General features: G+C 38.8%; 1 protein-coding gene across 1 annotated transcript in view; it reads right to left on the bottom strand.

The window, feature by feature from the left end:
- The window catches only part of LOC131050840 (protein TONSOKU), a 157,045-nt gene that overhangs the window by 104,365 nt on the left and 25,746 nt on the right, over positions 1-26,934 (bottom strand). Inside the window, exons 2-9 of the mRNA XM_057985133.2 lie at positions 13,218-14,018; positions 12,851-13,027; positions 2,388-2,479; positions 2,139-2,237; positions 1,440-2,043; positions 627-776; positions 303-450; positions 41-160 (exon numbers count right to left, since the gene is read on the bottom strand). Coding sequence (XP_057841116.2) covers positions 41-160; positions 303-450; positions 627-776; positions 1,440-2,043; positions 2,139-2,237; positions 2,388-2,479; positions 12,851-13,027; positions 13,218-14,018 — 2,191 coding nt within the window. The remainder of the gene's footprint in view (positions 1-40; positions 161-302; positions 451-626; positions 777-1,439; positions 2,044-2,138; positions 2,238-2,387; positions 2,480-12,850; positions 13,028-13,217; positions 14,019-26,934) is intronic.

Below are 26,934 nucleotides of genomic sequence, written 5' to 3' on the forward strand. Positions count from 1 at the left end.
ATTTCAAAGAGCACAATGATTAAAAGCTTGAAGGAAATACCATTAATGACAGCATCAATTATATCTCCAGGAATAAGGCTGGATATAAGATCTTTTACCAACTCATCTGACTTATGAGTACTTCCCTTGTAAATTAGCTCTTGAACAACAGGCTTCAAACCTGCTAAAAGCACTAGTTACTAGAACTGTTAAAAGTAACTTATTCAAAATAAATGAATTAGTAAGGACAATACAATCATAGTAACCTAAAACAAGACTTATTCAAAGCATAGATGCATCAGAAACACTAATGCATGAATTACCTAAAGATTTATCCTTGCTATAAACTTGTACACAATATTGTTGTACCACCTCTAACTTCAGCCAACCAATTGTCTTTAAATCATATTGACATGGTCCCCCTACATCCACTGTTACGATGATTTCACCAATCCTAACCGAGATTAAACTCTGCATATTGAATGATTTTAGTTCAGTCCTGCTCAACCTTTGGTAACATATTAGTCTCTCGGTATTTAAAGAATTCAAAGCAAAAGTACAAAGTGCATTTTTTAACAGCATAATAACTCTTCCTAACTTTCATAAAAGATGAAGCAAACTGTAAATGCAACAGAGTGCAATCATACATCTAAACTTCTTGTTGGCACCAACCCAGTGGAAAAGTCAACTCCCTTCTGGACGGAAGTTGATATTTCTGTTACTCCCTTACTGTTTCCAGAATTACCATCAGCTGAAATCTGTCCCAGCACATGAGGAGAGACGTGTGTTCCTCTGGCCTATAATAAACTAAGTTAGAGGCCTTCTTGAAATATACTTAAATTCTAATAACAATAAACAAGAAGCACAGGTAGTAAGCCCCTAAAAATACTAAGAAAAAACTTAAAACACAAGATTCACTGATATATTATAATGTGAAGTTCAAGACATTTGTGATAATATTTTAAATTCTGACAAGCATTATCACGAGTAAGTGTAACTCACACATACAAAGTAAAAAACAAAAACTTAAGTTGGCATTGATATTGGTTCCTTTGGTATTTTGCTGTAGTTATTTACTGTGCTCATTGCATTATGATAAATACATAACTCTCCCTGAGAAACCTATTTACAGGTCCATATTCAAAACTGTCAAGGATGGAATCATTTTAAATAACCCCTTTATTTGCAAGAGATACTACTATTTGAAAATAAATTCCCGTATTACATTTATGGATAAATCATAAAATTAAGACGTGTACTTTTCCCCAACTCTCCCCCAGGCTACATTGCAATTGAATCCACTCAACAGAGTTGACTGTTTCATTACAGTTTGGTATATTGCAAACTACTGTAAGAATCTAATATGTAACATTTACCTGTTAATCTCTATTATAAGCCTAACCTAACACAGAAATGCATGAATCTCTCAAAAGCATAAAAAACTAAAAGTATGAAAGTACCTTTGATGGTATCCTTTCAGAAGAATATGCAGACATGTTATCTCGAATCTCTAAAATGCAAGTTTTTGGATCTTTGTCTTTCTCCATATGTAGATTGATATGGCTCTTTTTTGGATTATCACTTGACTCGTCATCAGATATAACCATATGGGACCGTTTGCATCCAACTAATAGTTCACTAGCAACAACCTGTGGAAGAAGAGCATTGTCATTTTTCTCCTGAGATTTATTATTTGCTTCAAGACTGCTTGAATTCTGACTTCTTTTCTTCCCTTGCATGTCCTGAGGAACTTTTTCCTTCTTAAATCCCTTCTTGCAAGAATTCAAATATTGAGACAAAGGAAGGTCGTCCTCAACTAATGCATGAGGCTTGGCTCCTTGACCTGATGTGTTGCCAGCATCATGCCCAAAGAGATGACCACTATCTGCTGTTCTCTCGAAAAGGCGAATAGGTGAATGATGTGTAGTCATTTCTTCATCTGCTACGTTTACAGAATCATCCGATTCACTCTCAGTTTCAGACAACCGTTCATCATCAGAACCTTTGTCATCTCCCTTTTTAGCTATGATTTCTTTTAATCGTTCAATATCAGGTTCCAATTTCCTACAACACCATGAAACTATCCAAAACATGAATCTCGATAAAAGCATTAGTACAGAAAATCATACAAAGCACTCAAAGATAAGGCTTTAACAAACCTTGCCTCTTCGAGATTATCAAATCGCAGCATGTAGCTATAATGCATATTCTGCAGTGCTGTAGACTGTGAGGATATTACCTTCCCCTGAACAGCCATACTGTTAAAAAGGTGAACAAACAAGAAGTCAAATATCTTATTACTTCGAAAACAAATGCCTCCTTTCAATAGTACTTTCATAAAGTTCGAAAGACAATTGTTTATAATTTGCATGTATATGGCAATAAAGACTTTTGGCAAAAAAGCCTACTCATAACCCTCTTGGTATGCTTCCAGCGCTTCAGTCCATTCACCAGCTGAGTCAAGTGCATTACCAATATTGATTTTTGCTACAGCTTGACCCTGTCAATATAAATCTATCAAGTTTAAGAAATGAAACCATGTATTTAATAATTTAACATTCAATATAAATAGTTAATTGAAGATAGGGTAAGCGAAAACTTCCAAGAGCAATATCCAAGCTCTCTGAAGTAAAGGGGTATCAATGCCCACAATTTTGTTTCCTACTTCGTGGACATGCAAATAGAGCATTACCACTTTGAAAAGATGACAGCATCCTGGTTAAATTATTAGTTAAATAAGCAAACAGGATGCACCCAGTAAGCAGGGCATTGAAGTCTTGTATGCTTAGATGGATGAAAATATAGGCATAAAAGAAGTTAGCATGGCAAGTTCCAAAACAGTTCAAAGTTCAAACACACTAAACCAATCACTAGGCATCAAGCTGACCTCATTTGGAGAATATCTATTGTTAAAATAATAAAACTTAAAGAAAATAATAATAAACTATAAAGTATGAAATGAAGAAAGATGTTATGTACACAGCAAAATGTATGTTGCATCAAAGATGTGCATATCACATTAGACCATACAGTGAAGAGATAAAATAGTGACAAACAAAAGACGTCCCAAAGTCCATCCTATTATTTATAGCAATACAGAAGGAAAGATAACAGTACAAGTAGATGAAAAGGACCTGCCTTCTGGGGCGACAATTTCCTATATAATTACCATATTCCATGGATTTTCCAGGATAAGAATAGCAAGAAAAAAATGGGATGAATTTTTCAGACAGCAGAGAATAGGAGGCCCTTCTTAGGGTGGCAAGGAACAGCAATTAAAAGAAAAGGAATATTTTGAATAAATAATATTTTCAGTTATTTAGATACAAAACATCCATCATGTAGATTATGGGACCATATTACATAACATTAGAACCGAATGTGAATTTAAATGAGAGCCAACACACCAATTAACAAAATTTCATTGCTTTTATGTCAATGTGCACATATACTATACAAAATTACAAGAACATTTCCAAAGGCTAGAAGTTACAATAACAAAATAAAAAGAACAATGAAAACCTGCCATTGCACCTAATCTTCAACTGGTAACACTGCATCAAATCAGAGTCTCAGTGCAGATTTTTTGTTTGTGTTAATATATTGCCTTTCAGGGCATTTGGAAGAGGGTTTACAAGATTTAGCTTTCCCAATTTTGGAGATCAGGGAACTCAATAGTGAATAGCGGACTGAGAAGTGAGAAACATTTAAGAATACAATAAAGCTGCAACCACACAAAGAAGAAAATAAGACACCAGAAGCAAGTTGGAGAAAGATCCCCTGCAGGTAACAACCTCAATTAAAACCATGACTGCTCTGTCATGACCAGATAGCAATCACTTTACTAGCCACCAGGCAATAGAAAGTTTCTCACTTGAGCATCAAACAAAACATGGGAGTTTGGTTATCGCATTCAGGGAAAAGGCATTATAAAACATTTGATAAAGCATGTTTTTCTGTTTTTCTTCTTCTTTTTCTTTCTTTTTTTCTAAGTTTATGCTATATGGACTGCTGGACCATAGTAGCATCGCCAGGGAACATCAAGACGTGCCCCAACCATCCCAGGGATAGACAGTAGGGGAGATATCCCACAACCCACCTAAGGATGGCCAGGCATTCCCTGCTGTCTCTTTCTCATTTCTAGGCATCCCCAACACATTTCCTGTATTCTTCCAGATCATGGACAGCCCCACAGACATTTCCTAACTGTCCCCACATTCCAGGGACATGAATGGCAGGATTTCCCTTGGGGTTTTGTCACCCTATAAAATTGAATAATTATGAATTGAGCGCCTTTGGAGTAAGCTCCAATCCATTTAACTTAGCTAAGGTGGTGACTTCATGAGTTAGATCCCCCATTAAGTCTACTACAATCATTCTCAAAAATTTGGAAATGGTAATGTCAACCCCTCAAGTCATGGTCATACCCAAGATGATAGTAGAAATTAATTCTTCAAGGCTTAATAAAAAACCATTGGACACTAAAAAATGCATTTGAGAAATTCATCTCATAATAAGTTTGCATCCTAAAGAAAGTGTAATGTTGTCATGCCCCCAATCTCACAGTGACCCAGTTGCATGAAATGGTCTTACCATTAATCAGAAAATCGTCTCATTTATAAGACTTCATGATTTTCTTCTAAGGATAAAGGTCAACAGATAAGGACTTAAGCATTCATAACATTATTCTTTTGACAGTCTTAAGGGAACAAAGCAATTTCCATGGACTGTTATACACACTCCGATCATTGACCAAGGCATATATAATTATTATCAAAGACAACAATTTTCTTATTAATCAATGCTGCGATCTCAACCTTAATGAAGCAGCGATCTCTATGGTGGCTAAGACCGCAACCTCAATAGTTTACAACCACAGGTCATTAGTGAAGAGACACGAATTTAGGGAAATGGGTTTATTAGGTTAATAAAATTTAACGATCTAGTCAAAGGCAGACACACTATACTAAGGATCGCCACTGAAGGAAGATGACCAACGGTAAAGACATAACCTTCCATCCCATTGAGGAGATATTTATATACAACACATCATCCATTCAAGGATCATGGAAGGAGCAGATTAGATTGAATTACTGGCAATCATTATTGTAACAGCAGATTGGTATGCTGTATCTTACTTATGAACTAAGTGCTTATTTACAGTAATGTTATATTTGAATTCTACTAGGAATAAGGGGCAAATATATGGCCTATAACATAAGCCATTTCATTTATCCTTATATATATACATATAACAGAAATAATGTCAATAAGATTCATATATGTTATTTTAACAGGGAATTCAGATTTATGTGACAGCTATCCTTAATCTTATATATATACATATACATTCACAGTACGTGAGAAATTAGTATATTAATGACCTAATCCTTAATCATTCTCTATTGCCCCTTGTGAGGATTGGTTGGATTTGTTAAGGAAAGGTGGTATTAATATCTCACAAGGTAGGTGAGCCCCAAGATGCGGTATGGGCGGGTGTTCCTGAAACCCTTTGGCCTACTTGTGGAGAATGGTTTTCTAGTGCCCTAACATAATTATTCCCCATCCTTCATTAGGGTTGATGTTTATGTTGTCGTCGGTAATAGTAAGTTACGACAGTCAGTTAGTTAGTAGTCCCGAAGGGCAGTTGGACGCGACGGTTGGTCGCACCCCTTCAGGTATTATATATTGCATACCGTTCCTTCTTAGTATCATCATGATAGTGGTATTCGGGTGTACTGTTATGAGCACTTGATGTACATGGACTATTGAATTAATACAGAGACTGGTTATTTAATATATTTCCATTATGTTATGTGCATTTACTTTCTGCATTTAATCGTTTACCCGTATGTGGCAAACATTTGGCATTGTTGCCTAGACATACTCGGGAAAGGAAGGAGCGGATGGCATACGGACACGATGGGCCTACCCGTCGATGAGATTAACCTAGAGGCCGACGACGCGCAAACGGAACAATCGTCGTGGGATGCAGAGCGTGATGGGTACATTGTGTGTGTTTGCTATGTACGGAAGTGATTTATGCCAAATATACTAAATAAGGACAAAAATAAAAAGATACAAAGTGACGAATGGGAAGAGGCACAAAGAGCGTTGAATCTTAGACAGCAAATAGAACGAAGGCGTAGGCTAAGGTAGCTTGCCGAAGGACGACCGGCCGAGGGGTTGCTCAAAGGGAACACAGGAGGTGTCACGGAGGTTGCGGAGGCAGAGATAGACAGAGAGAATTACACTCTCTACACTATCGTAGGGTTGCCCGAAGGGAACCTAGGAGTCACGAAGGGTGTCGAAGGAGAACTCTACAATTCGCCAGAATACCACCGTAGGGTAAGAAGTTGTGAAGAGTTGGTGGAACAAACAAGGCGAAGTCTAAACCTGATCGACGCTACCAGAGACCTACTAAAGAACTTGTCCATTTTGGAGGACAACCGGAGGGAGACGACCAAAGGTGACGGTACGGCTGACAGTGCCGAGAGAGCACAAGGGTACCATACGGGAGGCAATTTGTTCGGTTCGGGGTCAACAACCTTCTCCGAAGGACGCACGAGTGGAGGGTCAGGTGCAGGAGGCGGAGGCGGAGGATCACCACGTACAAGCACACAAGGCACCAGAGGAGCGAGACCCAGCAGTGGGATGGCAAGTAAGCAGAAGTTGTCGAAGTTCAACGACGACGGGAAGGAAGATCCCATCCGCCATTGCCGCACTTGCGAAACCATATGGTCAGCGAACGGTGTTACCGACCAGGACGAATGGGTAACACAATTTCCAGCAACCTTAAGGGGAGTGGCCATCGACTGGTACTCAGATATGGATAAGGCCAAAGTCGGCACATGGCCCGACCTGAATAAGGAGTTTGGGATAGAATTCCGCCTCCTCAGAGACGACAATGAAATAGTAGCTGAAATCTATGGCACAAAGCAGAACAAGAATGAGATTGTTTGAGCCTATAGTCGACGGCTCAAGGAACTGTTGGGGAAAATGGAGAGTCAACCAACGGATGGGTTGAAAAAGAGATGGTTCATGGAGGGACTGAAACACTCCATCCGAAAGAAGATGAAAATTGTTCCACCAACCTCTTACGAAGATGCATATAATAGAGAGATGGATCTCGAGAACGAGACCAAGACATCCAAGAAGAAAAAGAAGAAGGATAGCTCGTCCGAGGATGATGACTCTTCCAAGGGAAGCAACAGCGACGGCGAGTCTGGCAAAAAGGTGCAAGCCCTACAGAAGGACATGCTGAGGATGATGAAAGAGCTGAAGGTTATGAAGGGAGGTCCGAGCAAGACTAACGAAGGGGAGCTTTGGTGCACAGAATGTAAGACAGACGGCCACACCAAAGGCTCCTGCCAAAAGAAGGCCTATTGTGATATATGCCAGTTGATGGGGCATCCCACTAGGGAATGCCCCTACAACATGAAAACACGAAACCAACAAGTATTGCTTACGCAGGAACAACCAACTACATCTGGTGGTACCGGCAGCTCCCAGGCGAACAACAATGCAACATCGGGAGGCTACCGAGATAACAGGTGGGGAGGACGAAACAACAATAACAATACAAGGAACCGGATCCATTACGACTCCAAAGGCCGACCGATGGTATAATGCAGAGCGTGCAGCCAGTGGGAGCACTTCGCCCGAGACTGCCCGAAGGGAGAGGACACAATATTTGTGCAAATGGTGCGGACAGGGAGACCACGAAGACGCCACCTGCCCGAAGTCCGGCGTCAACTTGCTCAATATCGAGGAAACCAAAGAAGAGGAAGTGTTGGCCATAACCCGCGCCCAAGCCAGACAAGCAATGTGCCCAGACCTGGAGACGAAGAAGCGAAGGGTATGGGAAGCACGGGAAGAAATTGAGAAAGAGATAAGAGAGGGGCCGAAGCCGAAGGGTATGACGAGTACTTCCAGCCGACCGGAGGCGGAGGAGGCTATACTACATCAAATTTTAAAACTAGAGGTGCCTATGAAGGTACACGACCTCCTCCAGACGATGCCTCAGTTACAAACGGCATTGTTGAATAATCTCTCCCAAGCATGCACCAATACCAACCACCGCACAAATGTTCCTGGGGGGTCTGCAATAGACCCGAGGCTGTTGGCAATTAACACTAGAAGGAACCCGGCCATTGTGGAGATGGGTATCCTTGGCACCATTCTAACCGATACCATCGTCAATGGTGGATCAGGAGTGAATGTTCTTCCAGAAGAAACCTGGCGGAAGCTGGGGAAGCCGACGCTGTGGCCATCTACATACAATCTGCTGGGAGCAGATCAGCATGGAATCAAACCCATTGGGACACTAATGGGCCAGCAAGTTACCATCGAGACGCAACCCTTCATACTGGACTTCGTGGTAATCCCACTAAGGAAAAAAGGGTATGATGCAATCTTAGGGAGAGGGTGGCTGATGGCAACCAAGGCCACCCACAACTGGAAGAAGAACACTCTGTCTATGGAGAATGGAGGAAGGAAGTTTATCATAGACCTTGGGACGCAGTTGGTTAGTGAGGAACTGGCATCATCTTCGGAATCGGAGGGTGAAGGAGAAGGCGACCTGAGGGACGAAGGACGAGGCTGCAAGGAGCCCAACGGCGAAGGGATTCTCAAACTAGGAGAGTGCTTCGAGGATGAGACAAGGTCATTGAACGGGCTCTTCCACTGGCAGATGGAGGATTACGAAATGTTCCAGAGCTACAGCCTCAAAGTAGAGGAACCAAAGCAAGCAACAGAGGAGGTATACCTACCGGAATACAGAGAATATTGGAAGGGAGACGCTCCAAACCTCGATGACGTAGATAATCCCAAGATCATTCGTATCGGCAATGATTGGAACCCTGTGTGGAAGGCCGCAGCCTTCAAAATCTTTATTCTTCTTCTTCTTCTTATGTACGGGAAGGATATCGTGGTTCCTGTAGACTTTATGGTTCCAGGTCTTCGGATGGCCATTGAAAATATACTTGCCATCAACGGGTCCAAATTGAAACCCTACCACGAGAAGCGCACAGGGGACTCGAGAGGCTGGAAGGACACTCGAGAGTCCGGAGGGGGACCCGAGAGGATGGAAGGGGACTCGAGAGGCTGGGCAGGCGACTCAAGAGGCACGGGACCAAAGCGGGAGACTCTCGGGCGAGGCAAACCGAGAAGGATGAAGGACGATCCCAAAGGCATGGGACCCGAGCCGAAGACTCTTGACAATTAGATTAGGAAAAAAAAAAATTTGAAAAAGAAAAAATAAATTGAAAAAAAAAAAAAAAAATTGAGAAAAACAGTAGTGGTGGAACCACCGTGCGGTGGGGCACTGTGCAGTGGAACCATTGTGCGATGGGACCACCATGCAGTGGAACCACTATGCGGTGGGACCACCGTGCGGCAAGACACTGTGCGATGGGGCACCGTCCGGTGGAACCACTGTGCAGTGGGACACCATACAAAGCACCGTCGTGCGATGGGACGCCGTACGGTGAACCACCGTTGACGGAGGTCACCGGCCTCAGAGGGTGTTCACCTACCGTACACCCGCATGGCCAAACAATATCCATCGTATGACCTTCCCAGACACAGTACGACACCAAGCTTCGGGTGATCCCAGTCGCGGTACGGCTTAGCCACCGTACGACAAACCACTCTATCGTACGACAAATAACTTCTATACGAGCTAGGGACATTACAGTCCGTAGGCCTGAAGGAGCATGGCGACAACAACGGCAGTTTAAAAGAGGGTGAAAGGAAAAATACCACGGCTAGGCAGAGATAAACGGTGGTGATGGGTGGTAAAAAAAAACGACGACCAGAATTAAAATCATTCGATGGAGTCTGGAGCCAGGACACTGAAAATTTAGAAGAACGGTTTTTGCATCTTAAAATATCACAGAAATGATGGCGCTGCCCCTCGACCCTGTTGGGCGCTGGATTGTTCCATACTGTGAGAAAGAAGCTTGAAACGGATTTGGAGGTTGCGACCAAACAGAGTTTGAGGGAAGGCATTACAAGAACGCGAAGTCGTACGGCACCAGGGAGTTATTCAGTTCAGTTATTAGCCTTTGGGGAGTGTGATGGAGGATTTGAGGCATCTCCTAGCCTTTGTGCCAGAGGGTTGTGGCCACCTCCAAGCAGGAATGGTACGCTTTGAGGAACTTGGAGTATGTCTCGGCTGGATGTGAGGTTGCCTTGGTGGATGCACAGAGGGCTCGGGACGAGCTGACCACCAGGTTGGAGGCAGTAGTAGCATGAGACTCAGCTCAGCGTACCCAGGTGTTGGATGCCGAGAGGGAAGCACAGGTGGCTATCGAGGACAAATTGGCTAGGGAGACAGTATCATTTGAGTAGCAGTTGGTGGAGGCTGAGACTGAAAAGCGTGTTTTGCAAACAAGTTTGGTTTAGGCATCGGAGGACTCTGATGTCAAGGAAAAAAAGAACTCCTTGCGAAAGCAATAATGGTGACATCCGCACTTGAGCATCGAATGGTAGCAGAAAAGGGTTTTCAGGCGAGGACGCAGCAGGTGTATAAGTTCTGGGCTCGACTGGCATCAGCAGTTCTCTACCTTGGTTCTATTTAATGTCATCTCTATTTTGTATTAAGTCGTCTGGAGACAACTTCTTTTCTTGGGGGGGATGATGTTGTCGGGAATACTCATTATGTTATGTTGTCATATTATGTTTATGTTGTCGTCAGTAATAGTGAGTTACGGTAGTCAGTTAGTTAGTCGTCTCGAAGGGCAATTGGACGCGACGGTTGGTCGCACCCCTTCGAATATTATATATTGCATACCGTTCCTTCTTAGTATCATCATGATAGTGGTATTGGGGTGTACTGTTATGAGCACTTGATGTACATGGGCTGTTGAATTAATACAGAGACTGGTTATTTAACGTATTTCCATTATGTTCTGTGCATTTACTTTCTGCTTTTAATCGTTTACCCGTATGTGGCAAACATGAATACTAATGCTTCTCTAGTTTTAATAATTTGATTTAAGGCATAATAAGTATGATGAAATATGTTTAATTATGGAAAACAGGCATACTTCTAGTAGGGGACATTACATTCCCGAGCATAAACCAAACCCTACTGGGAATTCTAGGGCAAATTGAGTTAAGTCCTAATAGGGGACATTAGAAATGTGCAGACTTTGGAAATAGTGGAAATGCCAACATCAGCCATCATTTCCATTATACTTGTAGGGATTAGTTCTTTCTGCCTGACCAAGGGCAAAAAGAACTGGAAAATAAATGTACATATGTCAAATTCATCAATAACAGCTTGGAGTTCCAAAGAATTAGCTACAGGAGACAACAGACTTCATTTAGGAAGCAATAAGCACAAGTTTAACAGGCACATCTCTGTTGTAACTTGTAACTAATGGGATAATGTCCCTGTCAATGCAAGTATTTGACAAGGTCATGTCATTTCAAGCTTTTATATATCCTAAAAATGTGGGAATGAATCCTTCCTCAACCAAATAGGTTAACAACTCATAGATATATTACTTTTCAATAACTGTTACAATTTAGCAATAGAAAGATTCTTTACTTTCCGGGCCAATATTGTTTGTCTGGGCAAAATAAAGCATACATTCAGCCCAAAATAACTCGAGAACTATTCCATCTCTCTTACTCAGGAAAATTACTATATGCATAAGCAAGAACTGAGGGTCGCCTCCTATAATCAGAAAAGGGACGTGGCTGTCTGAAGATATGAAAGTTCAAAAGGATATTAAATGTTGAAGTTACCATGGCATTAGCCTTTATAAGATTTTAATAAGATGCTTTCTAGATTGTTGTAATCACATATTATAACAATTTGTCCTCTAACACCTATATTCCACCAAGTTTTTGGGCAGGAACAGCAGTTAATGGGGAGATGCATTTCCAGGACAGCAGGGGACAAGAGACCTATTTTTAGGAGATGGCAATTGGAAAAAAGGGAACTTTAAAATTTTAGAAAATTTCCAAATATTTATATAGTAAGGGCATTCACAACATTTGCTATATACCCATTTCTTTTTATAGATTGATAATCATTTTTTAATTGTTTTGGTTCTATATCGTCCTTATGATGGACCATAAAGTCTGATAAAAAACATTGACCCAAAAAGCTGAACACAATTTAATCCAGAAACAGCATTATCTATACAAAATTTCGTTTTCAAATATTCTGCTCATTTGAGCATCAACAAGAAACAAGTACAAACTCTTGCTAGCACAACAATGAGACTAATAATACCAGCTCCTTTCGAGCAACCACACTAGAAACCACCTATGGAAGATCAAGAGTCACAACTTAGAAGTCCACTTATTTAGAAACCACCTCCACACTAGAAACCAACTATGGAAGACCAAGAGTCGCAGCTTAGAATTCCATGTTAGATGTACCTTTTGGGATTTGAACTTGGGGGTCTCTACAATGAGAACTCAATGCTTTAACCAATTAGCTCAACCCCTTGAACTCTATAACCATTTTATGAAACACTAGAACTGAATTGACAATTCATGAGTTGACATACTAATAAACAATATTTTAATGTCTAATCATGGAGTTTTCATCACCAATATGCATAATCTGATAATCTTGCAGCCAGTAACCTAGATTCAGCATAGAATCAAGATAATAAATCACTAAAAGAATGAAATTTGTAATGTGGAGATCTTATATTAACAATTCACAGTTTGCACATCCACTTTGATCTTGTATTAATGCTTCACACATTGACTTAATAAAGAATTTTAGCTTTTACTATAACTTCACGTATTGGTAGCTTGATATTTTCACATAAGCAGATGTTTTAAAATTAAAACTAAAGAGTGTATATAAATCAAGCAAAAGAAAGAGAAATGCAACACCTACTTCAAGATTGTGAATGGCCTTGCTGGCTTTCCAACTTTTCATGTACCATTTTTTTGCCTTATCAAACTTGCGGAGGTTATAATAAGCCTCACCAATATCTAGGAATGCATCACTTAGTTTTTCCATGTCTCTTAGCCCTTTCACCACATTTTTTGCTTTTTTGGCATATTCAAGATACTAACACAGAAGCAATAAGATACCATCAATTCACGCTGATAGTAAAAGGAGAAATATGAGAATAGACTAAAATTGGACAATCAATTACATTATAATATTTTACCTAACATCATCAAACTGTAATTTGGAAAGTGTGTCACTGTACACCCTATAAACCAGAAGTGAAAAAACAGACAAACAACAGGCATACCTTGGGCCATGCTTCAATATTTATTGCAATCTCAATTAATCGTTTCAGAAATTTGTGTAGTTGAATCTGATTTCTTCTCTGAGATACAGTGCCCAATGCTAGGCTAGCATTACGAGTAAGCTTTTTCAGCTGCTGCTCTTCTTGAACCAGTTCGCTCATTATCTTCAGAGCTTCTTCAGTGCTTTCAATATTCAATCTAACACTTTTCACTAGGGCATCTTCATCCTCCAATTTACTCGCAATCCTCAAAGCTCTTTTATAGCATAAAAGGGCATCATCATACTTATGCAATTTATAATGAATTAAACCAAGGTTGATGAGACCATTGGCCTCCCCTTGAGGATGGGGAATATTTTGACATATTTGGATATCAATATGAATATGTTCCTTTGCCTTTTCCCACTCTTTTATCTCAATGTAAATTCGACCTAGATTATGGTGAAGCCTTGTCCTCCCTTCATCATTGTCCGCAACCTCTTCATTATCACAAATCCTTAAACCGTCTTGCAAAACCCTTTCTGCCTCAATGTAATCTTCCAAATAAATTTTAAGCAAACCCATATTATTATATGCATCCACAAGCTCCTTGACAAAGGATGGGGAATTTCTATTTGGGGGGTTCTCCTTTAAAGTGCGAGCTAATTCCAGTGACAGCTTCACATATTTCTTTGCCTTTTTGAGTGCAAAGTAATTATCTTCATTTTTTTCATAAATGTCAAAGTAAGTCCTACCAAGCTGCGTGCTAGCCCGCTGCTGCTCCACAAGATCATCCACCTTTTGAGCAAATTCCAGATGTTTTTTCTGCACAAGTTCATACCAATCATTCAGTTAAACATTTGATATTAGAAAGGAGGGAGAGAGGAGCAAAGAGTTTTATTAATAGTTATATCAATAACTACCATACAGGAAATATACTCTACATTTTTGCACAGCATTCCTTCATGAGATATTAAAACTAAAATATGGGAGGGAATCATGTCTGTTGTCCAATCTTGGGCAGATGAAATTTTCCATTTCTCAGATCTCTACATGTTTGGTTACCAAGTACACAGTGAAATATTCAAATTAAAAGGGGGAAGAGAAGGGCAATTATAAGAATTTTTTCCTACATACTTGCATCCATCACTTCAATAAAGGTTCAAAACTAAAATGAGAGAGACTTGAGTATGAATATCATGGTATAGTGAAATATTCAAATCACCTTCTATGATCTCAGTCTGCCTGTGATCCACCCCATCCATATGACATGCAAATAAAAGGAATGATTTGTGACCAAATATTTCTTAGACCCAGCGTCTAAGCTTTAAAGGAATTCCATATCTTGTGTAACTCTCAAGAAGTTCCCTAAATGAAGAAAAATGCCTATAACAAAATCAATATTATGAACTTATCCAACAATCAACTCACAATCTCCTCCACATTAAGTGATGTGAGTGTAAATGCAGCGTGGTGGATAAGGAGAAGGAATGAGTTGACTTTCTAGAATCTCTTGATCTCAGATAAAGTGGACTACCATGATGAAAGGGGAGAGAAACCCCAAATAATTGTTAGTGTTTTAATAACACCTTTCTATGTGACACAAAACAGAACAGTGTGTACAATATATTACTCTTCAAATTACAAGGGGAAGCTCCCTTGAAACTAGACATGCAATACAAATTGAAAATATGTCCTATCCTTTTTTTTTTCTTAGTCTAGCGCACAAGGAATTTCAGCAATTCTGCACTAGACCAAATATTTTTGTATATAATTATAAACATATATCTACTACAAAAAACAATCTAACACAGCCCAAATGGATAGGTGAGTTGGCTTTGAGTTGGCTTGGGCGGTGGGTTTGCTCCCCATCGGTCTTGGGTTCAACTCCCTTCCCAGATTTTTGAGGGGGGGCTACTTGCGGACTGTGGATCCTACCCCCAGGGACTAGTCTCGCCTCAGCTTGCCTTGTTTGCTGGGTTGGATGACAGGGATACCCTCGGTATCAAAAAAAAAATATCTAACACAATTAAATAGCACTTATATTTCTCAATTAAGCACAAAGAAAAAAAAAAAAAACAAGTTGAACAGGATTGAATTGGGAACACACAAGCATTAAGCACAAAAGAATTGCACTCAAATGCAAGATTGCAATACAAAGAATACAATAACTATCAAATTGTACTCAATGCAAGAAAGCTTAACATCAAAACTCAAAACTCAAAACTCAAAGAACAACAATTTTAGCAATATGCAGGCTTGAAAATCACTATTTGCCATCTAAATGCAAAGTAACACTTCTCTATAATGTTTGCAAAGCAATTGCATGCAAAAATAATAAACGCAAGATTTGCAAAGAAATTGCATGAAAAAATAATAAATGCTAGAGAACAGAATATAAATATCATGCAAAATAGCACTAATTTATAATGTTTACAAAGCAATTGCACCCAACACTGGAAAAAAAAAATTCAAAACTAAAAAAATGATAGAGTGGAAAACAAATATCATACAAAATATTCAAACCACCTTCTATTATTTTGATCTACTTGTGATCCATCCCATTCATATCACATGCAAATAGAAGGAATGATCTAGGACCAAACGCACATGTCCCAAGTATTCTACTTCTTTCGCCCACACATTTGGATTGCTTTGCATAGAGTTGATCATCAAAGAATACCAACACAAATTTGCAAATAAATGGACGAAACACCAAGTTGATGAGGCTTTGAAAAGTTGATGAAGCATTAGTTAGACCAAAGGGCATTACCAAGAATTCATAATATCCCTCATGTGTTCTAAAGGCATATTAGGTATAGCCTCTTCCTTTATACAAATTCGATGATAGTGAAAGCATAAATCTAACTTAGTAAAGAAAATTGCACCATTTAGTTCATCTAATAATTCATCAATAACAGCAATAGGAAACTTATCCTTAAAGTGAGCTTATTGAGTTCCTTATAATCAAGAAACATTCTCCACGACTAATCTTCCTTTTTAACCATAACCACTCAAATAGGAAATTTTACTAGGACAAATAGTTCCTGAATCCAGCATTTCCTTGACTAATTTTTCAATTTCTGCCTTTTGTTCATAAGGATAACGATAAGATCTAATGTTAGGAGGAATGCTTCCAGGTATTAATTCAATGGCATGATCATGCTCTCTAATTGGGGATAGACCCTTGGGCTATTGGAAAATTTGTTGGTGATTTTGAATGATCTTTTGAATTTCTAGTGGATATTAAGTTTTCACGTCTTGTGCTTCTACAAAATTTAGTTATGCCACTAAACCAGAAGAACCCTTCTTAAGTAATTTTTCCTTCCTGTGGGAGCTAATAATTTGACTTGTTGGTGACTTTAATTCTATAAGTTTATAATTTTGTTCATTAGAATTGAAGGACACCATTCCCAACTATTTAAACCATTTTACTCCTAAAAATACATCTGCGCCTATTGGAATAGCAAAAAACTTTTACTCTGGGTGATGATTTCACATTGAAAGTTTTATATGATGGAACGTACCACCACAATAGAGTTGTTTTCCATCAGCTATCATAACTTGAAGTTAAAGACTCGACACACAAGACAATTCAGCTCATGAGCTAATATTTTATCAATAAAGTTATGTGTACTACCTGTATCAATCAACGCTATCACCTTTATCGTTTTTATAATACCAAACACTTTAAGCATTTGTAATGTTCTTGTTCCATTCAATGCATGTAAAGAGATAGTAGCACTATCCTCTTCCTCTAAATTTTTATGCTTTAGTTTCTTATTTGGTTCTTCTATACATACTTCTTCCTCTTCTTCAGCCTCATTCTCAATAATCATTGATCTCTTCTCGCTATTATCACATTTTTGGCCCCTAGACAATTTGTAATCACAATGCCAACATAGAACTTTTTCTCTCTCTACCTCTTGTTAAGGAGAGAGCTTCGTTATTTGTAAAATAGCTCCTCTTCCATAGTTGCTCATAGTGGGCTAATAAGTCATTAATAAATTCATTCCAACTAATGTCCCTTGTTTTTCACTCATCATCCATTTGTTCCATTGATGAGGTTCAATTTCCAGATGTAGTGAAGCTATGTCAACCATTACATCATCAGATATATTATGGAGTTTAAAATATTATTCCATTAGACTTATCCATGAAGTTACATTTGTACCATCAAACTTTTGTATATCTATTTTGGGTAGGCTTAATTTTGGACCATGAAAAGATTGTCCTATCCCTTGATTTTGTTTATTAGGGTTGTACCCACTTTGGTGGCTTTGTGGGCCCCTCAATGCTAATAATATTACATTTTGAAACCTATATAAACCCTCATTTATAGATGTTGCAAATGGGTCAAATAACTTATCATTAATAAAATATACCACCTTTTAACAATCAATTAGAATTACTCCATCAATTTTATTAGGTTGACAATAAAAAGGGTTATTAGTTTCCATATTCATAAGAGAGTTATCTGGTTCTAAAGATGGCATGGCTTCAAATGTGTTTTTATTTTGAAATATAGATTCATTTTCATTGAGGGAGGGATAGTATCTAGTGCAAGTTGTAACTATAAAAATTTAGAACAAGTACTATGACAGGTTTTGATATTTATGTTTTGACTAAATTTTGACCACTAAATTAAAAACTTATTTTATGTCTAATATTAAATTGCAAAGAGCTAACCCTACCTATTTTTTATAAGCTTTCCAAAAATGTAAAAAAAGCAATTAATAATTCCAAAATTTACAGCCTATGAGTGCAAATTACGGAAAAAAATCACGAAACTTTGACCACTGAAATAACTTATTTTATTTCTAACAATAACTTACAAAGAACTAACCCATCTAAATTTTGATAGGCTTTCCAAAAATGTAATATAAAAAAAATCAGAATTTTGCACTGTATAACAAAAAATAATTAAAAAACATAAATACCAATAACTTTTAAAAACATACCATCAAAATCTGAATTTTTTCCTAAGAACTTACCTAATGCATACCTCAAAACCCAAAAAAATCAGGTTCAAGTTTGCATTGGTCTGTAAGCTATCATGGAAATAAAAATGTTGGCTCAAATCGTAACTTTGATGTCACTTGTTACTAAATTTCATGTAAATAATTACAAAAAATTGTAAAATGGCAGGCGACTTTGAGAGGGTGACCTCCAATAATCAAGTAATAGTGTATGAATTCAATATTTGATGATATGATGATTTGAGAGAAGCATCTTCACCTTTATTTATAAGCTTTCCTATGTAGTGGCATACCCCTTCATCCTATTTAAGAGTATTTAAGGTACTAACTAAAATTAATGTTAGTCAAGTCTTAGTTTGGTCGTGTCAACCCGTTTTTAACCCTTTGGGAAATTTCCCGGAGCCCATATTTATGGTTGAGCCTGTCTTTTGTGTGAGTATGCGAATTTTGGTATTTTTCTCTATTGTGCGAATTTCTGTTGGAGTTCTATTATCCGCCATTTCAGAGGTGAAAGACCCTCCCTATTTGGTATTTGCAATTTCGGTGAGATTCACCCCTCACCCTATTCTGTTATGTGTACTTGTTCCGGATCTAGCAAATCTTGAATCTCATCATTGTTTACTTTTTCCAATTGCATATCTGTTAATCTGATACACATGCATAAGGGATTCCTAATATTCAAAGTTCATTACTTACGGAAGATCAACCCCTTCACCGCACACACGCTGAGGTCCACCGTACGATTATACCACCGTACATCTCACCTTCGCCGTACAACCCCACAATACCTCTCACCCTCACCATACATCTTCGTCATACACTTTAGCCCCACCGTACATCCCCACAGTACGTCTCACCTCCACCATATCCTCACCATACGTCCTCACCATACATCCCCACCGTACACCCTCACCTACACCATACGGTTCCACACCCTCACCGTACGTAACACCTTCACGTGCAACCTCACCTCCACCCTCACCCTCACCGTATGGACACACCCCGTACATTCACAACCTAACCGTACATTGACAAGGGAACATTACAACTGGCAAGCGAGGAAGTGTTGTAATAAGATCATTTGCCCTGTTGTTCCCTAACAGTTACAGCAGTTTGAAATCCCTTAACCGGGTAGAACCTAACAAGTCTTATATTGTAAATCCCTTCATCGCGTGGCTTGTTAACTTGAGTTTGAAATCCTCTAACAAGGTTACTCTTAACAAAGTAGAGGTCCTAACAGGGCTAAGGTAAAATCCCTTGACCGGGTGACTCCTAACAGGGTTTGCTCTTAACCGAGCATATTGTAAAGCTCTTAACTGGGCTAGGCCTTTAACTGGGAGCATTCCAAAAGAGTGCAGATATTTTGTGGGTGCTAATTCCAATCATGGTTTTTCCCAATTGGGTTTCCACGTGAAAAATCTATGTGTTCATATGGTGTATGCATTGTTGATTTGAGCATTTGATATCTTTATTTTGTTGGCATAATACTTGAGTGAATGATTTGCTAAATCTGCTTAAGAAGATTGTTTGAGTAGTTACTGGTAAAGGTTTTTGAAGTATTGCAAAATTGTTTTACTATTGATTCAGCCCCCCCCTCTCAGTAGTAACCAGATCCTCATAATAACAATTGGTATCAAAGCACTAGGTCCTCTTTGTGCAAAAGCTTAACTGCTTGAGGTAAAGATCTGAGATGATGAAGGAGGGTCCTAAGTTCACAAAGGATAACTACATAATCTGGAGCGAGAGAATGAAGATTTACATCAAAGGTATGGGGTCATAGTTTTGGCAACATGTGGTAAATCAGTACACACCTCCTACCGGTACTCTCACTGCAGATCAGCTCAAGGAACAGCATGAGAATATTCAAGCATTGGAAGCCACTGTAAGTACTCTTTCTGATTTAGAGTATATTGATGTTCATGGATTAGAAACCGCTTAAGAAGTTTGGGAAAAGTTGAAGTTGTTTTATGGTGGAGATGAGCATGTGCAAAAAGCTAAAGAAGAAAGTCTAAGAGGCAAGTTTGATGACATGAGCATGATGGAAGGTGAGAACATCACACAATACAGACAAAGGATAAAAGAAGTAGTTGGAGGAATCAAAAGTGCTGGTGGAACCATAACAAAAAACACAGTGGTAAGTAAAATGCTTAGAACCTTACTGCCTGCTTATGCTATTAGAGTATCTGCTATCCAAGAATTGAGGTCAGTCAGCAAAGATAAAGTTACAGTTGATTCATTGATAAGCAAGCTTACTGCTTTTGAATTGAATAGCTTTGACAATAGTGTACCTAAAGAAGAATCTGCTTTCAAAGCATCAGTATCTAATGCACCAGTAAGAAAAGGAAAGGATGTCTATCATAACCATGATTATAGGTCAAGTCATCGTGGCGATGGTAATGAAGGAGTGGATGATGAACATAACCTGATAGAAATTGAGGCTTTATTGGAAAAGAAACTTCCTAGAGGCACTGGTAAGTACAAAGGCAAGCTTCCTCTTAAGTGTTTCTCTTGTAACAAAATAGGACATGTTGCTGCTAATTGTCCTAACAGTGATCAGAAAGAAAAGTTCATAAAGTTTAAGGGCAAAGGTAAAAACAATGTTATGTTGCAATAGATGAAGGTGTTATCGATGAGGAATCAAAGGATGAAGATAATGAGGAAATTGTTTTTGTAGTAGTTAAGGAAGATCTCTCTGACAAGAAAGTTTTAGTGTCCCATATTGACAATAATGATGAGTGGGTCATTGATAGTGGTTGCTCACACCACATGACCGGTGACAAGAACAAGTTCATCTCACTTGAAGAATTTAATGGTGGAGTAGTGAGATTTGGCAACAATACACCATACTTGGTAAAAGGTAAAGGTAAAATTTCTTTAAATAGAAAAAGTAATGTTGATGATATGTATGGGGTTGAAGGATTGAAGCATAACTTGTTGAGTGTTGGTTAGCTAAATGATAAGGTTATCATCTTGAGTTTAAGAATGGACTGTACAGGATTTTAGAAAGCAAAGGAGAACTGATTGCTACCGGTAAACAAACAAAAGGTAACTTATTTCATCTGAACACTAATGTTAACTGTTGTTTGGTTGCAAAAGTTGAGGACAGTTGGCTATGGCATAGAAGATTTTGTCGTGTAAATTTTGATAATTTGGTCAAGGTTAGCAAGTCAAGTATGGTTAGAGGTATGCCACAACTAGTCAAACCAGACAATGTGATTTGTAAGGAGTGTCAGTTGGGTAAGATGACTACTTCCTCTTTCAAAAGCAAATCATTTTCTTCTGAAAATATTTTAGATTTGGTGCACATTGATTTATGTGGTCCTATGAAGACTAGGAGTTTTCAAGGTGATAAATATTTCATGATATTTACTGATGATTATTCAAGAATGATGTGGGTTACATTTTTTAAGGAGAAGTCTAATGCTTTCAGCAAGTTTAAGGCATTCAAAGCCCTACTGGAGAAAGAAACCGGTAAGAACCTAAAGTGCCTGAGATCTGACTGAGGTGGAGAATTCACATCAGCTGAATTTGTGAAATACTGTGATGAGAATGGAATCAAGAGACAACTATTTACACCAACGACACCACAGCAGAATGGGATTGCAGAAAGGAGGAATCGAACCATAGTTGAAGCAGCAAGAACAATGTTGATACAAGAGGATGTACCTAAAATGTTTTGGAGAGAAGCAGTCAGCACTGCAGTATACACAATGAACCGAGCATTGGTTAAGAAAGGTAGGGACAAAACTCCCTATAAATTATGGTATGGTCATACTCTTAATGTTAGTCATTTCAAAGTCTTTGGCAGCAAGTGTTTGTTGACGTGTCTAAAATCGCTGAACTTGCGACTTCATCCAGCCAACGCAAAATAGAATAAACTCGTTGAGTATCCTATCCTCTCCTAAGATAAGGAAATCCCTAATGCTGTTTTTTGTTTGATCAAAGGGGACGACCTCAAGGTTTTGATTGTCAGGTCTTGACTGTGGGATTACTCAGTGGTCGATGTGATTTGCTGGGAGCACAAGGGGACTTACGATTTGCAACAAGCTGGTCTGTTGCGATTCTCGAATTATGTAATAAAGAGCAAAAGGAAAGGGTTAGGAGATCTGAAACTAACAACACGGGTATGCGGGTAGACAGATTCAACATAACCAATTCCTGCTTGGCCAGAATAGCTCACAACCTTGCAGGAACGATGCAATCTTCAAAGGGACTTGGAAGATTTTCAAACTGGAGACGCACGGATAAGCACCCAATTCTGGCGCAGCTCAGGCGGACATCTGCAATTGAACTAAGCACAATCGAAGGCTCAGGTTAACCATACAAAAGGATACACAATCAGTATATCCTCAATGGTATGAGCCTAAATCTATCAAATACCTGCACACCCAAAACAGAAAGATCTATCTAAAATGTTGAGAGAAACCATGCAAACAGGATGAAAACAAGACAATAAACACCAAATCAATGTTTATATATTGATTTCAGCTACCTATTACAACAATTTCTGCAACATCTCTATGCTACTGCTTAAAATCTAACCTATTCTAACTCTAAAATCTTACTCTCTCACCAGAGTCTAACTATCTAACAAACTCTAACTATCTAACCATCCAACCCCTTTACAAAAGAAAGGCCTCCGCCTTTTATAGATATTACAATTTTGAATCGAAGGCTAGGATGGACTGCATCCAAGGGCTGCAACTTGCCATCCAAAAGTTGGCAGCCTTAACCCATGCCCATTAAATTCTCACCCATCCATTCAACCACAATTTCAACTACCTGCCACCATTTGGCTTCAATTTGAGTCTATCCGGTAGTTGGACATAACTGTCCACAACTGACATGTTTCCCCTTTCTTTCAAAATATTTGAGTGGGACCTACAAGCAGTTTTACAATAAAACAATTTCAGCTTTTTAGAAATTGAATTCCTGGAATTAAATCCAACTGTGCTTTTTCTTGAGAAGGCATAAACTTGCAGCATTCAAAGTGTTCTTTGGTCTTTGGTCTTGGTGGTGGACTTCATCTTTGTTCAGCGGCACGGTTCCCAATGTTTGGTTGCTCTCGTGCTCCCGCAGCGCGTTCCCACATCTTTTTCTTTTTTCCAGTCTTCAGCGCCTGGCCTTGATTGCGATCCTTCTTCGATTTGCATTTCAGGTCTTTCTCCTAGTTCTCTAATGACGTCCTTCGACCTGAGAACAATCAATTTCATTTCAATAAATCAATTTGAAAAATTAATTAATTTAATTTAACAAATATTAAAATTTAATGCCTGGAGGGTCATTTGAAAATTTCCCAAGTTTTAACGCTTTACTCGTTCCGTGAATTTAGTTGTTCCTGGCAATTTCAAGCAAGAGGGGCGTTGGAAAAGTTTTAAAAACTTTGACATTTTCACCCCTTAATGGTGAATTTCGGGATTTTGGGCACTTTTGCAAACTTTGGGATTTTGGAGTGTTTTGCCAACTTTCACTTTTTAACATTTTGGCTAAAACGTCCGAATTTGGCCATTTGGGGCATTTTTGCCAACTTTTCACTTTTCAAATTTTCACTTGAAGGCCCAAATTCGGCCCTTTGGGCACTTTTGCCAACTTTCACTTTTTAACATTTTGGCTAAAAGGTCCAAATTTGGCCATTTGGAGCATTTTTGCCAACTTTTCACTTTTCAGATTTTCACTTAAAGAACCAAATTCGACCCTTTGGGCACTTTTGCCAACTTTCACTTTTTAACATTTTGGCTAAAAGGTCCGAATTTGGCCATTTGGGGCATTTTTGCCAACTTTTCACTTACTTTGCAAATTTCGGACCTTTTGGTTCTTTTGCCAACTTTTGCAAATTTCGGACCTTTTGGCACTTTAGCCAACTTTTGCAAATTTCGGACCTTTTGGCACTTTTGCCAACTTTTGCAAATTTCGGACTTTTGGGCACTTTTGTCAACTTTTAACTTTTCTCTCATTTTGGCCTGAAAGTCCGAAATTCACCCCTCCTGGGCATTTTGGCGATTTTAAACTTTTTCCTCAAGAAGTGCGAGCTTGGGCACTTGGGCGAGTTTGTCAACATTGGTACTTTGCCTTCTTTATCTCCTTTGTATCCCTTGGACAGAAAGGCACAAACTAGGGGGTCCCTGTCCAAGACGGGGATGGGTGTGCGATTCGCACAACAGTGTTACATAAAGAGAGATGAGTATACTGGTAAGTTTGATCCAAAGAGTGATGAAGGAACTTTCCTTGGTTATTCAACTAAGAGCAAAGCATTCAAGTGCTTTAACAAAAGAAACGAGAAGATTGTGGAAAGTGTTAATGTGAAAGTTGATGAGTATTCTGACAAATCTGATGATACCACCAAGTCTGATGCAGTAGATGAACATAAACTAGTGATCATTGAACTGGAAGTTCAAAATAATGCTGAGCAGAACAATGTGGAGGATATTGCTTAACCGGTGGAGGATGAAAAAGAAGAACAAGAAGAGACTTCTATACCGGAACCGGTTATACCTAGATATGTAAAGTTGAATCACTCTGCAGAAAATTAATTGGAAACAGGAATGCTGAAGTACAAATAAGAAGAAAGATCAAAGAAACTGCTTGTCTGATTTCCACAATTGAGCTTAAGTCAGTGAGAGAAGCTCTCAAGGATGATGATTGGATAAGGCTATGGAGGAGGAGCTTGATCAAATAGAGAAGAACAACACTTGGTCACTTGTCCACAAACCAGCTGATAAAAATGTGATTGGTACTAAGCGAGTGTTCGGGAACAAATTGAATGAAGATGGTGAAGTGGTTAGGAACAAGGCTAGACTAGTTTGCAAAGGATATGCACAAGAAGAGGGTGAAGACTATGGAGAAACCTTTGCACCGGTTGCTAGACTTGAAGGAGTAAGAATGCTACTTGCATTTGCAGCATTCAAAGGATTCAAGGTATACCAAATGGATGTAAAGTCTGCATTTTTTAATGGAATTCTAGAAGAAGAGGTTTACATTGAACAACCGGATGGGTTTGCATTGACCGAAGACAAGGACATGGTGTGCAAACTTCATAAAGCTTTATATGGATTAAAGTAAGCTCCAAGGGCATGGTATGAGAGACTCCATTCACAACTGATAAATATTGGATTTCAAAGAATCAGTGAGGATAGCAACATTTACTTGAAGACAGAAGGAGACAAGTTATTGATTGCAGAAGTGTTTGTAGATGATATCATATTTGGAGGAGATGATGACATGAATTTAACTTTTGCAAAAGAAATGAAAAAGGAATTTGAAATGTCTTTGATATGTGAAATCAAATTTTTCATTGGTTTGCAGGTCCAACAGATGAAAGGAGGAATCTTTATCAGCCAATCCAAATATGTGAAGGAGGTATTGAAAACCTTTGGAATGAAAGACTCTAAACCGGTTGGAACCCCTATACTTACTGGTTGCAGATTATCCAAGGAAGATGATTCAGATCCAATGGATGAAACTGAGTATAGATCAATGATTGGTAAACTACACTATGTTGGTCATGGCAAACCGGATATTGCTCATGCAATTGGTATAGTGGCTAGATTTCCAAAAAGTCCTAAAGAGACTCATATGGTGGCAGTGAAGAGATTTTTCAAGTATCTTAGAGGAACTATTGATTATAGATTACGGTATCCATACAAAGGAAACTTCTCTTTGAAGGTGTTCATAGATGCTGATTGGGTAGGTAATATAGATGACCGGAAAAACACAACCGGTGATGCATTCTTTCTGGGAGGAAGACTAATATGTTGCACTAGTAAGAAACAAAGTTGCATTTCTCAGTCTACAGCAGAAGCAAAGTATGTGGTTGCATTTATGAATTGTACTCAAGGAATATGGATGAGACATGTATTAGAAGGATTCAAGGAGAATATGACAGAACCGGTGGTCATATATTGTGATAATACAAGTGCAATAAACATTTCAAAGGATCTTGTATTGCATGCTAGAACAAAGCATATTGAACTGAAGTATCATTATCTGAGAGAAAGAGTGCAGGAAAAGCAAGTCAGGATGGATCACGTGTCAAGCAAGGAGCAATTGGTTGACATCTTCACTAAGCCATTGCCTAAAGCAACGTTTGAGTATCTCAGAGGCAAGCTAGGGGTTATACCCCTACAGAAGGTCAACTAAGATGTTGTTGTAGCGTCAATCCAGTGGACTAATTGAAGATCTTTCACTGTAGAATGATGAGAAAAGGGCTTCTCCTCAAGCGGGGCAGCAGAGATGAAGAAAACAATGGCAGCAAAGATGAAGAAATCTATAGCAGCAAAAGATGAATTTGACACATTGCACCTTTGGCACTGTTGTCAAAGGGGGAGAAGTAAAGCAAAGGGAGAGAAGAAAAGTGATAAAGGGAGAAGAACAGTGAAGAGCAGAAAGAGAAGAACTGATGAAGGGACAAGAACAAGTACAGCAGTCATAACAGTTAGAGTTCTAGTTTTCCATGATGAATTTTTGGGGTTGCCATCAATGCCAAAGGGGGAGATTCTTGGCATAACTGATGGAGATGATGATGAGAAGATGACCTGTAAAGTTGATGAAGATTGTTGGCTTGATGATGATGATGATATAGTTGTAATAGGATGTTTGATGACTTTATTTGTGTTGTCATTGATGGCAACCATGTTTGTTTAGTCATCTAGGTCATCTAGACTAGCCAGTATAGCCTAACCAGTAGTGGAATTTGTTAGATAGCAAAACTACTAAGTTTTTGTCAACCAGTAAACAAGAACAGAGCGATGATCAAGAGACCAGTA

This window comes from Cryptomeria japonica, chromosome 11 (genome assembly GCF_030272615.1).
Source record: "Cryptomeria japonica chromosome 11, Sugi_1.0, whole genome shotgun sequence".
NCBI lineage: Eukaryota > Viridiplantae > Streptophyta > Pinopsida > Cupressales > Cupressaceae > Cryptomeria > Cryptomeria japonica.